Source organism: Schistocerca nitens, chromosome 2 (assembly GCF_023898315.1).
Source record: "Schistocerca nitens isolate TAMUIC-IGC-003100 chromosome 2, iqSchNite1.1, whole genome shotgun sequence".
Taxonomy (NCBI): Eukaryota; Metazoa; Arthropoda; class Insecta; order Orthoptera; family Acrididae; genus Schistocerca; species Schistocerca nitens.
Genome location: NC_064615.1, coordinates 1,060,363,270 through 1,060,376,517, shown reverse-complemented (window position 1 = coordinate 1,060,376,517; position 13,248 = coordinate 1,060,363,270). Strand labels below are relative to the sequence as shown.

Sequence of the window (13,248 nt, the reverse complement as noted above, 5' to 3'; positions counted from 1 at the left end):
CCACTAGGTGAATACCGGGCTGGTCCCCTTGTTCCGCCTCAGTTACACGGCTCGCAGACATCTGAACACATTCGCACTGTTCCATGGATTACACTCGACGCAGACAGTTGGGGTACACTAATTACGTCCTGGGGGGTACGGGGTGGCGGCGGGGGGTACGGGGTGGCGGCAGGAAGGGCATCCGGCCACCCCTTAAACATTAACATGCCAAATTGGATTAAAGATGGCTGACCCTGCGTACCTGCGGGACAAGGCTCAAGCGATAGATAGATAGATCGATTGCTCTACACAGGATGATTCGAAACTTGCAAACGACATATCACCAAGCTCAGCTGATCATATGATCGTGTATCAGCCACGGGGGAAAACGGACCTGACATTCAATAAACTTGTGGCTGTGTCACCGGACATGGAAAAAAGCGGCCCTGCAGAAACTCGCCGTGAGTCAAAGCGAAAGAGAGAACTGTTTGTGGTGCAGATTCGATGCCGAGCGGCTGTCCAATGACCTGCCGCCGGTGCGGCCGCTGGGCTGGTACGAGCAGATCGAGGAGGGCTTCGCGCCGGGCGCCATGTACGAGAACGGCCAGGAGTTCCCCATGCGGCCCGACCGCGTCAGCTTCCGCGACCTGCCCTGGCTGCGCATCTCCAGCATGCAGGCCTACGAGGACCGCATCCGGGACGCCATCGCTGCCGGATTCGTCAGAACGGTAAGAACTGACACGGAACACGCTGTAGAGTGTATGCTGTGATGTAAAAGAGGATCGTCTTTAGAAGTCTTCGAGCTCTGTTCAGTGCACTATATTCGTAAGGTGACATAGTCTCCTTCAGACAAGTGTATAACATAAATAATATACGAAGACAGTAACTTGTTCTGGAAAGAACAGTTACTGTTGATGACCGTGCAGATTTTCCCTGGAATAAATGATGACTAACTGACAACCTCAGCTGCCGACTGGTGTTGTTGATGTACCTCGATGTGGACAGCCACGGTTGGGGCACATATTTTCAGCTGTCCACATCGAGGTACATTAACAACACCTGTCGGCAGCTGAGGTTGTCAGTTAGTCATCATTTATAACATAAATTAGTCTAGTAATCGCGAAGTCGCTGTTTCGAATCTCACTAGAAGCGACCTTTTTTAATCCCTTTTTTTTAATTGTGTATTTATTCTTGTATAAAAATATTAATAATAATAATTCCGTGTGGCACACCAGCCTGGAGCAAGTCTTTGAATTGGACGCCGCTTCGGCCACTTGCATTTCCGTCAGCCCACTGCATCTCGTTTTCCCCGGACTGTCACCCATCCAAGGACTAACCGAGCCCAACGTTGCTTAACTTCGTTGGTCGGACGAGAACGTGGCAAGGCCGTTGGGCAAAATGTTAAACAAAAATATAGAATTAATTATTTTGAAACTAATATCTTATTAGTTTAAATTACTGATTGCATGAAAATACGAGTATTCGCAACAAACTAAAATTTGGTTCAAATCAACCATAAAATAAAAACTCCTTCATTTATAGCCAGTCAACAGTACTATTAATGCACAATTTTAGACATGGCTGTGAGCCAGCAGGCGTACAAGAACGTGATTTGTAGAATACAGCTAACCAGTTGCAAGAAGATGTAACTGACCTGGTTTCGACACCGACTACGGGTGTCTTCATCAGAAAAAACAAAATCAATTACATGTAGTGACAGATGAAAAAAGATTTACAAGCAAACTGCTCTCGGCATATAAAATAACTTCTTAAAATCATTTTGTGGCAGTTCAGTACATCGGCATACAGCGTGCTACAGATGTAGCTATAATTTTTACTGGCAAGTCCCATTGTTACGTCAGTTCCAATAACTGTAATTTTTATATGGTTTTAAATATGAATTAAAGAAGTTATTTTATATGACGAGAGCATTTTGCTCGTAAATCTGTTTTTAGATATAACTATTTTTGGTTTTGCTGATGAAGACACCCATAGTCGGTGTCGAAAGCAGGTCAAGTTAAACCTTGTTGCAACCGGGTTGCTGTAGTATACAAATCATATTACTGATGTACATAATTTTTTCATTTAACACTAAGAAATTTCACATTTATGCATTAAATTCTAATTTCTCTTCATGCGGTTGTTAGTCAAAAATAAAATGATGTATTTCTTTTAAAACAGTTTGATCAATATTTGTTAATTAGAAGTTAAATAAAAGCAAAAAGGAGTTGGCAAGTAGCGAGATCCGACTCCAGCAGTGAACTAACATCGCGCTAGACAGCCAACAGCGACTACGTTAATAAGTTACAAAAGTTCTATGCATAACAACGCTAGGAAACCTCCGTATCTTCAAACGAGAACTGTAACATACTGCTTTAAAAATTGATAGCCGTGCACTGACCTTCTACACTCCTGGAAATGGAAAAAAGAACATATTGACACCGGTGTGTCAGACCCACCATACTTGCTCCGGACACTGCGAGAGGGCTGTACAAGCAATGATCACACGCACGGCACAGCGGACACACCAGGAACCGCGGTGTTGGCCGTCGAATGGCGCTAGCTGCGCAGCATTTGTGCACCGCCGCCGTCAGTGTCAGCCAGTTTGCCGTGACATACGGAGCTCCATCGCAGTCTTTAACACTGGTAGCATGCCGCGACAGCGTGGACGTGAACCGTATGTGCAGTTGACGGACTTTGAGCGAGGGCGTATAGTGGGCATGCGGGAGGCCGGGTGGACGTACCGCCGAATTGCTCAACACGTGGGACGTGAGGTCTCCACAGTACATAGATGTTGTCGCCAGTGGTCGGTGGAAGGTGCACGTGCCCGTCGACCTGGGACCGGACCGCAGCGACGCACGGATGCACGCCAAGACCGTAGGATCCTACGCAGTGCCGTAGGGGACCGCACCGCCACTTCCCAGCAAATTAGGGACACTGTTGCTCCTGGGGTATCGGCGAGGACCATTCGCAACCGTCTCCATGAAGCTGGGCTACGGTCCCGCACACCGTTAGGCCGTCTTCCGCTCACACCCCAACATCGTGCAGCCCGCCTCCAGTGGTGTCGCGACAGGCGTGAATGGAGGGACGAATGGAGACGTGTCGTCTTCAGCGATGAAAGTCGCTTCTGCCTTGGTGCCAATGATGGTCGTATGCGTGTTTGGCGCCGTGCAGGTGAGCGCCACAATCAGGACTGCATACGACCGAGGCACACAGGGCCAACACCCGGCATCATGGTGTGGGGAGCGATCTCCTACACTGGCCGTACACCACTGGTGATCGTCGAGGGGACACTGAATAGTGCACGGTACATCCAAACCGTCATCGAACCCATCGTTCTACCATTCCTAGACCGGCAAGGGAACTTGCTGTTCCAACAGGACAATGCACGTCCGCATGTATCCCGTGCCACCCAACGTGCTCTAGAAGGTGTAAGTCAACTAACCTGGCCAGCAAGATCTCCGGATCTGTCCCCCATTGAGCATGTTTGGGACTGGATGAAGCGTCGTCTCACGCGGTCTGCACGTCCGGCACGAACGCTGGTCCAACTGAGGCGCCAGGTGGAAATGGCATGGCAAGCCGTTCCACAGGACTACATCCAGCATCTCTACGATCGTCTCCATGGGAGAATAGCTGCCTGCATTGCTGCGAAAGGTGGATATACACTGTACTAGTGCCGACATTGTGCATGCTCTGTTGCCTGTGTCTATGTGCCTGTGGTTCTGTCAGTGTCATCATGTGATGTATCTGACCCCAGGAATGTGTCAATAAAGTTTCCCCTTCCTGGGACAATGAATTCACGGTGTTCTTATTTCAATTTCCAGGAGTGTAGTTCCATAAGTATGAAGAAAATCGAAGAGCCCAGAACATAACGGCGCCATGTTGCGCTCCCACTGTGATTCCCGAGCAATACTTCTGAAAGATCTCAAACTTTGCACTTATTACATCCCCAACTTCACTGATGGAACAGATTAATATTTCTGTCAGTATGCAGAGGATTTCATATTAAGAGATGCTGATAGTGAACACACTGAGTTTCCTGTCTTGTAAACGTGTCTTCTAGACTCAGTCGGATCCTAGGTTTGAAACGATCAATGAGAAGGGTGCGGTTAAAGAGAAAAATTAACACACGTTTATTCCTCGTGCGTTGTTGTTAATTTCACTTTATACTTAGTGATCAAAAATAAAGCTAACTGAGTGAATACATAATGAAGCTTACGAAGACAGATACCACCTTCCTAATCGATGCTGCCCCCTGCTGAGAATAAGCACTTAAAAAATGAGGAATCCATTTTTCTTCTCTTCGCAATTTTTACCGTAAAATTTCAGTCTACAACCAAGGAGAGCCTATGATTTTCTGTTCCGTTTTCTATCTGTTTTCTCAAGAAGCATTTCGTGGCATGTTTCTCATCCCTGCCAAACTCGCAGAGAACTTTGATACATGGGTATTAAGTGTTGACCGTTTTGACTCTGACTGGAATTGGTTCACACAAAGTAATTTATTCGAGACACTGACTTAAACGGTATATGGACGTTGAAGTTAAAGTATGGATATGAATTTTTACATTCCACGATCGTAAGTTAATGAATATAACAGATGAGAGCGTCTGAGACATCAGTTGTGACAGCAGAAAATAGATAAAACTGATGCTACATCAGATTTCTTTGTTTTCATTATTCTCTACATTTATGGAAAATATTTATCTCTTAAACTCTTTATTTTTACGATCTGAGGACGTAAAAGTAAATATTTATTGAACATATTTTAATTCCGTTCTTGGAACTACAAAAAATGCATATTTTTGTCACCATAGTAGTTGCAAAGACGGAATTAAAATACGTTCAATAAATATAAAGCAACAGACGGCAATACGACCGAACAAATGCAGAATTTGAAAGTTCGCATACAGTGTGATTTTTTCCACCATGTACGAACTCAAGAGACTGATCGGCGAAAGAATACGGAACAAAATTGGTCTAAGGAACTTACATCCGGAAATGCATGGTTTCGATGCTAGAGAACATTAATTCAATCATACTTTGTTTCAGAGACTGCGGTCTAATACGCTCTGTACCACGCAGTCACAGTCACAGTATGCATGGTTACCTCCTAGAGGGTGGTATTGTTCCACACACGTCATGCCGTAGCGCCCTCTCCTGCCATAGTAATTGGTAATGTTGTGTCCGATTCACTTCTCTTGCTGACTCGCTTTGCAGTGGATGTGATACAGCGTTGTACACAACGGGTCCGTATTCGAATCCAGAGCCTGCCAACAGAGCGTTTACTTACGAAAAGGCAAATGACAACTGGCGGTAGGAAGCAAGGTTGTATCGCGAGTTCTATCCCTGCCGACAACAACCAGAGGATTCAATGTCTGCGATAGTGTTTCGCCCTTTGTCTGAGACAGGACGTTCACGAAGCAGGAAGTCATGAAGGACACACCCGAAATGCTCGGACACCAGACTTGGAGGAAAATGTGATTAACACTGTGGAAGACGACCGCCGTATCAGTACCAGGAAGTTGGCCCGCCAGTGCAGAGTAAGCCAGATGACCGTGTGGAATATTTTCCAAGACAATCGTTACTGCCGGCCGGGGTGGCAGAGCGGTTCTAGGCGCTACAGTCTGGAACCGCGCGACCGCTACGGTCGCAGGTTCGAATCATGCCTTGGGCATGGATGTGTGTGATGTCCTTATGTTAGTTAGGTTTAAGTAGTTCTAAGTTCTAGGGGACTGATGACCCTAGAAGTTAAGTCCCATAGCGCTCAGAGCCATTTTGAACCAATCGTTACTACAATTATCACTTACAGCGTGTGCAGGGTTTACTAGCTACAGACTTTTCACTTCGGGAGCAGTTTTGTCACTGCTTTCTTCACCAACGACCATGGTTCCCGGATCTGTGTCATCCATCCTATTCACAGATGAGGCCACCTTTACGCGAAGTGGTGTCTTCAGCTTCCATGACAGTCATGTGTGGGATGGTATGCAGAACCCCCGTGATATGGTGACAGCGAATCACCAGCATCGGTGCAGCTGGAATGCGTGGTCTGGGGTAATTGGCGGCGGTATTTTGGGACCAGTCTTCCTTTCACGTCGCCTAACAGGCCGGAACTATCGGCGTTTCTTGCGGGTGGCTTTGCCTTCCCTGCTGGAGAAAGTGCCGTTGATGATTCGAAATGTTAGATGGCTGCAACACATCTCAACCCGTGCGATTCCTAGTTATGGGGCCATCTCAAAAGTATCATGCATGCAGAAACCATTCCAGATGTGGAAACACTGGAGCAACGTATTTATGTTGCCTTTGACACTGTTCCGATGCATCCTGGTCAATGTGAACGTGTGAGACAGAACATGCTAAGGAGCGTACACACATACGTTGAGGCACTTGGAAACCATTTTCAATACATAATGTAACTGCGGCTGCATCGTACAGCGCTTATTAGACTGCAGTCTCTGTAACAATGTATGATTGAATAAATGGTCTCTAGCATGGAAACCATGTATTTCCGAATGTAAGTTCATTAGACCTTCTTTGTTCCGTATCCTCTCATCGAACAATCCCTAGAGTTTGTACACGGTGGAAAAATCACCCTGTATAAAATTACAAGATACTGTTCAACATTAGAATGTTTCTGAACTTAATAATTCGTGCTTCGCAATTAGATGAGTATTTGTGGAAGACGTGAGACCGACCCTCCTACTGCCATATCAAACGCTAATTTAAGTGTTGACTTTTGCCATAAATTTCACATTAAGCACCAGAAAAATGGTTTATTGATCGTAGGTCCCACTTAGTAAGCCGTCAAATTACGTCTTAGAACATTTTCAAGAGCTGGTGTCACTGACGTTAGTTCTGTTTGAGACTGCAAGGAGACAAGTGTTGCCTGAGAAGTCAAACACTGTTGTACATTTTCAAGAGCTAAAATTCATCGGCTCATGCAAGCAAGTATAAAAATAATGTTGCAGTACAGTGACACAGAAAAATATTTAGTAAATAATTGAAACTTAATTATAGTGTTCATTCAAAACTTAAGAAGGTGTTGAGAAAAATGCTTGGCAAACGAGCTACGTTATTTCGCAACCATCCACAGGCCTTCCGAGGTCTCTATCAAAATCACAGTAATCCAAATTTGCAATCAGAAAGTTGGAGCCAGAGCAGCTAAGTAATTTGTGTTATTTACCAAACCTTTATCAAAGATATCGACTGTAAAACATTCATAATTATAGTAGCTTTCTATTTATATTAATGAACGAGGGTTAATACGAAGGTACTAATACTGCTTTATTGAAGCAGTTATAGTGACTGGAGTACCCATACGAAGCAAATGTAATCAAATTAGTGTTCCTTACTCGACGAAAATTTCGGAATCTGTAATTAGGATTGCATGAGAAAGGCTGTTGCAGTTTTCCGAGCGCTGTGATACAATCAGTGCTGTTGGCCTGGCGAAATAATTTATCACCTCCAAACGCTGAAAAATTGTAAAGCAGAAACGTCCATCTGCGCGATTGTTTCATCGCAGCTGAATGCTTTTCGCTTTCCGATAAGCTTTAGGAGGCCATGACTCATAACGAATTGACGCAATCCTATATGAGCGTAAGGTTTTAAATTGTCACGTTCATTTAACGTGGAATCTGAAAACACTGCTTTGATGCGTAATGAAACTGTGAAATGACATGAGAACAGGAATAAATGTATTTCGGTACACAACAGTACATCGTACGCTCATTACGTGGCGTCATCAATATAATGGATTTTAATGTGTACAATACAACAAGTACACAGAGCTCATGGTGAATAAAGAGAGCTTGATTTCCTAGGCAACTCCTGAGGCGATGTTTGCAAATGCATTGCTCGGTTATTACGTTGTGTGTAAGATCACACTTTTTTCCCCATTATGAGGTTACCTCTGGGTACAAGTTACTGAGACAAACAAGTCGCGCGTTCATAACAAATTTAATGAAGTATGTGCTCTATTGGACGGCGTATACATCATTGTTAGTAATTTGACACATGGGTCCAGTTTCTCGTTTATCAATTACTCGTTCAACTTAGAATGTGTTTCACACTCTGAGAAATATCAGGCTTATGTACGGTTCTCTCGGTACACCGTGCGCAAACGTTAATGAGGCATGAACCGGGACGGCAGAGATCCAATCCCAACTGTAATCACCAGATTTATGTTCTGTGTGGTTTTACTTAGTCGATTTAGGCACTTCCTCTTCTCTGTGCTACGTCCCTAACCCTTATTTCAGACGGGACATCGGTACGTAATCTTCCTTCCTTTCTAGGAGCGTGAAGCTGTGTGTGTGTGTGTGTGTGTGTGTGTGTGTGTGTGTGTGTGTGTCTGTGAGTGAGTGATAGGGAGAAAGAGAGAGACAGACAGATAGACGCACCTATAAATGCGTTTTTTGTATTTCGTTCTTAATTTTTACGTTCTTCGGATGGGAACTGCATTGGGGTTGGACTATCCAAGCATGTATAGCTGTCGAGGTCCTGAACTCGATGCACTGAAGAACTCCTAATAGTTATCGAATTGCCCTACGATTTTGCTACATATATTGTTTTCGAGTATTATGAAATATCTGCAAGGAAACGATCTAACGACACATAACCAGCAAACAGTCAGAAAATATCTTTCTTATTAAAGACAACTAGCTCTTAATATACACGAGGTAATGAGTGCTATCGACAGTGGATTGTACGTTGATTCTACATTTCTTGATTTCCAGAAGGCGTTTGACACAGTGTCTCAGAAGGAGTTTCTAATCAAATTGTCTATCTATGGAGTCTCAGTTGTCTAACAGGATCCATGATTTTCTGTCAGAAAGGTCACAGTTCGCAGTAACTGACAGAAGGTCTTTTAGCGAATCAGAACTGATATCTAAGGTTCCTCAAGGAAGTTTTATAGAACCTATGCTATTGCTAATCTATACAAACGATTAAGAACGCAATCTGAGCAGCCGCCTTACATTGCTTGAAATGTTGTCGTTTACTGTCTAGTAAAGTCATCAGAAGATCAAAACGATTTTCAAAATGACTCAATTCAGTCAGTTGACCCTAACAATACCAAATGCGAAATTCTGCACTTGAGTACTAAAAAAAAATCCTTTAAATTTCGATTACACGGTGCATCACACAAATATAACTCGAATTGCCGCCATTCTATAAAAAAATTTTCTGAGGAAGGTGAAACAAAGTAGTGTTTTATTGGCAAAACTCTAGAAGATACAATTAATCTACTACAGACACTGCCTACGCTACACTTGTCTTGAGATACGATTGACGGAAAAACCAATGAAGTTCAAAGAAGGGCAGTTCGTTTAACTTTTTCACCAAATAGGGGAGAGAGTGTCACGGATACGGTGTGCTAATTGGGGGCATAATCATTCAAGTAGAGGCGTTTTTCATTGCGGCGAGATCTTTTCAGCAAATTTTAATCACCAGCTTTCTTCTCCGAATGTGATAATATTTTTGTGGCTCTCACACACATATGGAGAAATAGCGACCGTAATAAGAGAAATCGTTACTCACACTGAAATATTTACGTTTTCATTTAGAGCAAGTGCTATTCGAGAGTGGAGCGGTAGAGAAATAGTCTGATAATGGTTCTGTAAACCCTATGCCAGACCTTTCATCTACATGTACATGGATACTCTGAAAATCACACTTAAGTGTCTGTCAGAGGGTTTATCGAACCACCTTCACAATAATTCTCTATTATTTCACTCTCGAACAGCGCGCAGAAGAAACGAACACCTATATCTTTCCGTTCGAGTTCTGATTTCCCCCATTTTATTATGATGATCGTTTCTCCCTATATAGGTCGCCGTTAACGAAATATCTCCTCATTCAGAGGAGAAAGTTAGTGATTGAAATTTCGTAGGAAGATCCGCCGCAACGAGAAACACCTTTGTTTGAATGGTGTCCACCCCAAATCCTCTATCATGTGCGTGACACTCTCTCCCCTCCTTCTCCACAAAACAAAACGTGCTTCTGTTCTTTGAACTTTCTCGATGTATTGCGTTAATCCTATCTGGTAAGAATTCCAGACCACGCAGCGTTACTCCAAAAGAGGACGAACAACCGTAGTGTTGGCAGTCCCTTTAGTAGATCTGTTGCATCTTCTAAGTGCTCTGCCTATAAATCGCACTATTTAGTTCGCCTTCCACACAACGTTTTCTGTGTTCCTTCCAATTTTAGTTGTTCGTAATTGTAGTTTCTAGGTATTTAGCTGAATTTAGGTCCTTTAGATTTGGCTTATCGTGTTACCGAAGTTTGACGGATTCCTTTTAGCAATCATGTGGATGATCTCATACTTTTCGTTATTCAGAATCAGTTGCCAATTTTCGCACCATATCTTTTGTAAATCCTTTTGCAGTTTGTTTTGATCTTTTTATGACTTTACTAGACGATAAACGATAACATCATCTACAAACAATCTAAGACGGCTGCTCAGATTGTCTCCCAAATAATTTATGCGGATAAGGAGGAGGAGACTGGCTAAAACACTAACTTGGGGATCGCTAGAAATCACATCTGTTATACTCGATGACTTTCCCTCAGTCACTACGAACTGTGACCTCTCTGACAGGAAATTACGAATCTAGTCACAGAACTGGATAAACCAGCAATTTGACTACAAGCCGCTTGCGAGGTACAGTGTCAAAAGCCTTCTGGCAGTATAGGACTACGAAATCAATTCGAAATTCCTTGTCAATAGCACTAAACACTTTGTGTGACTAAAGAGATAGTTGTGTTTCACAAAACCGATGTTATCTAAGTCGGTGCGTCAATAGACCGTTCTCTTCGACGTAATTCATAAAGGTTGAACACAATATACGTTCCAAAATCCTGCTGCATATCGACGTTAATGATATGGGCCTGTAATTTAGTGGATTACTCCCACAACCTTCTTTGAATAGTGGTGCAACTTTCTAGTGTTTTGGGTACGGATCTTTCGTCGAGAGAGCGGTTGTATATGATTGTTAAGTATGGAGCATCAGGATACTCTGAAAGGAACCTACCTGGTATACAGTCTGGACCGGAAAATTTGTGATTTAAGTGTGAATTCCAGAGTGGCCATGTAGATGTAGCTGCTTTCGCCGTCGTGTGAGTTGATGTCGCTTTGCTTGTGCCGCAGCCGACGGGGGTGCTGTACCTGAACGAGACGGACGGCATCAACGTGCTGGGTGAGATCATCGAGTCGTCCAGACACAGCGTGAACCCACTGTACTACGGCCAGCTGCACAACGATGCCCACGTGCTGCTCTCCAAGATCGTCGACCCTGACCAGCGCTACGGGGTGAGTTCGCACGTCCCGTCGCCACCGCTTCTGTTTTTACATAGCTGTAATCTCGCTTCAGAGTACCATTTATAACGTATATGACTTTTTCCCTTGTCAGGGTATCCTTTTCCTCTAGCTATCTTTATAATGTAGGAGAACTAGTTTCCTTCAGCTGTATTAAAATACATTGGTGTTCAAAATTAAAGCAACACACGTAAATTTTGCAAGGTTGCGTTTATTTTTTCACAAAACGGTGTAAACAGTTGGCAGTAAAGTAGAAACAACGTAAATAATACAGAACTGCTCTGTAGGTATCAGCATGGGTTTCGAAAAAGACGATCGTCTGAAACCCAGCTCGCGCTATACGTCCACGAGACTCAGAGGGCCGTAGACACGGGTTCCCAGGTAGATGCCGTGCTTCTTGACTTCCGCAAGGCGTTTGATACAGTTCCCCACAATCGTTTAATGAACAAAGTAAGATCATATGGATTATCAGACCAATTGTGTGATTGGATTGAAGAGTTCCTAGACATGTCATTCTCAATGGAGAGAAGTCTTCCGAAGTAAGAGTGATTTCAGTTGTGCGGCAGGGGAGTGTCATAGGACCGTTGCTATTCACAATATATATAAATGACCTTGTGGATAACATCGGAAGTTCACTGATGCTTTTTGCGGATGATGCTGTAGTATATCGATAGGTTGTAACAATGGACAATTGTACTGAAATGCAGGAGGATCTGCAACGAATTGACGTATGGCGCAGGGAATGGCAATTGAATATCAATGTAGACAAGAGTAATGCGCTGCGAATACACAGAAACAAAGATCCTTTATCATTTAGCTACAATATATCGGGTCAGCATCCGGAAGCAGTTAATGCCAGAAATTATCTGGAAGTAGGCATTAGGAGTGATTTGAAATGGAATGGCCACAAAAAATTAATCGTCAGTAAAGCAGATGCCAGACTGAGATTCATTGGAAGAATGCTAAGGAAATGCAATCCGAAAATAAAGGACGTGGGTTACAGTACACTTGTTCGCCCACTGCTTGAATACTGCTCACCGGTGTGGAATCCGTACCAGATAGTGTTGATAGAAGAGATAGAGAAGATCCAACGGAGAGCAGCGCGCTTCGTTACAGGATCATTTAGTAATCGCGAAAGCGTTACGGAGATGGTAGATAAACTCCAGTGGAAGACCCTGCAAGAGAGACGCTCAGTAGCTCGGTACGGGCTTTTGTTGAAGTTTCGAGAACATACCTTCACCGAGGAGTCAAGCAGCATATTGCTCCATCCTACGTATATCTCGCGAAGACACCATGAGGATAAAATAAGAGAGAGATTAGAGCCCACACAGAGGCATACCGACAATCTTTCTTTCCACGAACAGTACGACACTGGAATAGAAGGGAGAACCGATAGAGGTGCCCTCCGCCACACACCGTCAGGTGGCTTGCGGAGTATGGATGTAGATGTAGATGTAGATGTAGATGAACTTAACAACTACAACATGTATAACGGTAGACATTGTTCGTTTTTTCCAACTTAACGTAATTGCGCACACATTTCGACAACTCGTTAATCTGCTCAGTATGGAGTGTGACCACGTCTGGCACCAATACAAGCCTGACGACGAAGGGGCATGCTGTGAGTTATGTCATGTCTCATGTTGGGGCGCTAAGGCTCATTATTTCTGCAGAGCGCATTCTTGGAGAGTGGATGGTGAATGCTGACGTGATGCAAGCCGTCTCCCTAGCGCATCCCAGACATGCTGTATGGAATTTAAATCGGGAGAGTGGGCAGACCATGTAATGCGTGCAGTATCTTCCGTTTCCAAGGAAACATCAACCACGCCTGCTCTGTGAGATCGACCATTATCGTCCATCAATACGAAATCTGGGCCCACAGCATCTCGCAACAACCGCTTTACGACCCAATATTTCGTCACTATACCTCACAGCAGTTGAACCCTTGCCGATTCACCCGT

General features: G+C 43.9%; 1 protein-coding gene across 1 annotated transcript in view; it reads left to right on the top strand.

Moving 5' to 3' along the window:
* Positions 1–13,248, top strand: part of LOC126237422 (hemocyanin-like) — a 211,524-nt gene that overhangs the window by 172,854 nt on the left and 25,422 nt on the right. The window contains exons 5-7 of the mRNA XM_049947531.1: positions 479–698; positions 5,305–5,316; positions 11,120–11,281. Of these exons, the coding sequence (XP_049803488.1) occupies positions 479–698; positions 5,305–5,316; positions 11,120–11,281 (394 nt within the window). The remainder of the gene's footprint in view (positions 1–478; positions 699–5,304; positions 5,317–11,119; positions 11,282–13,248) is intronic.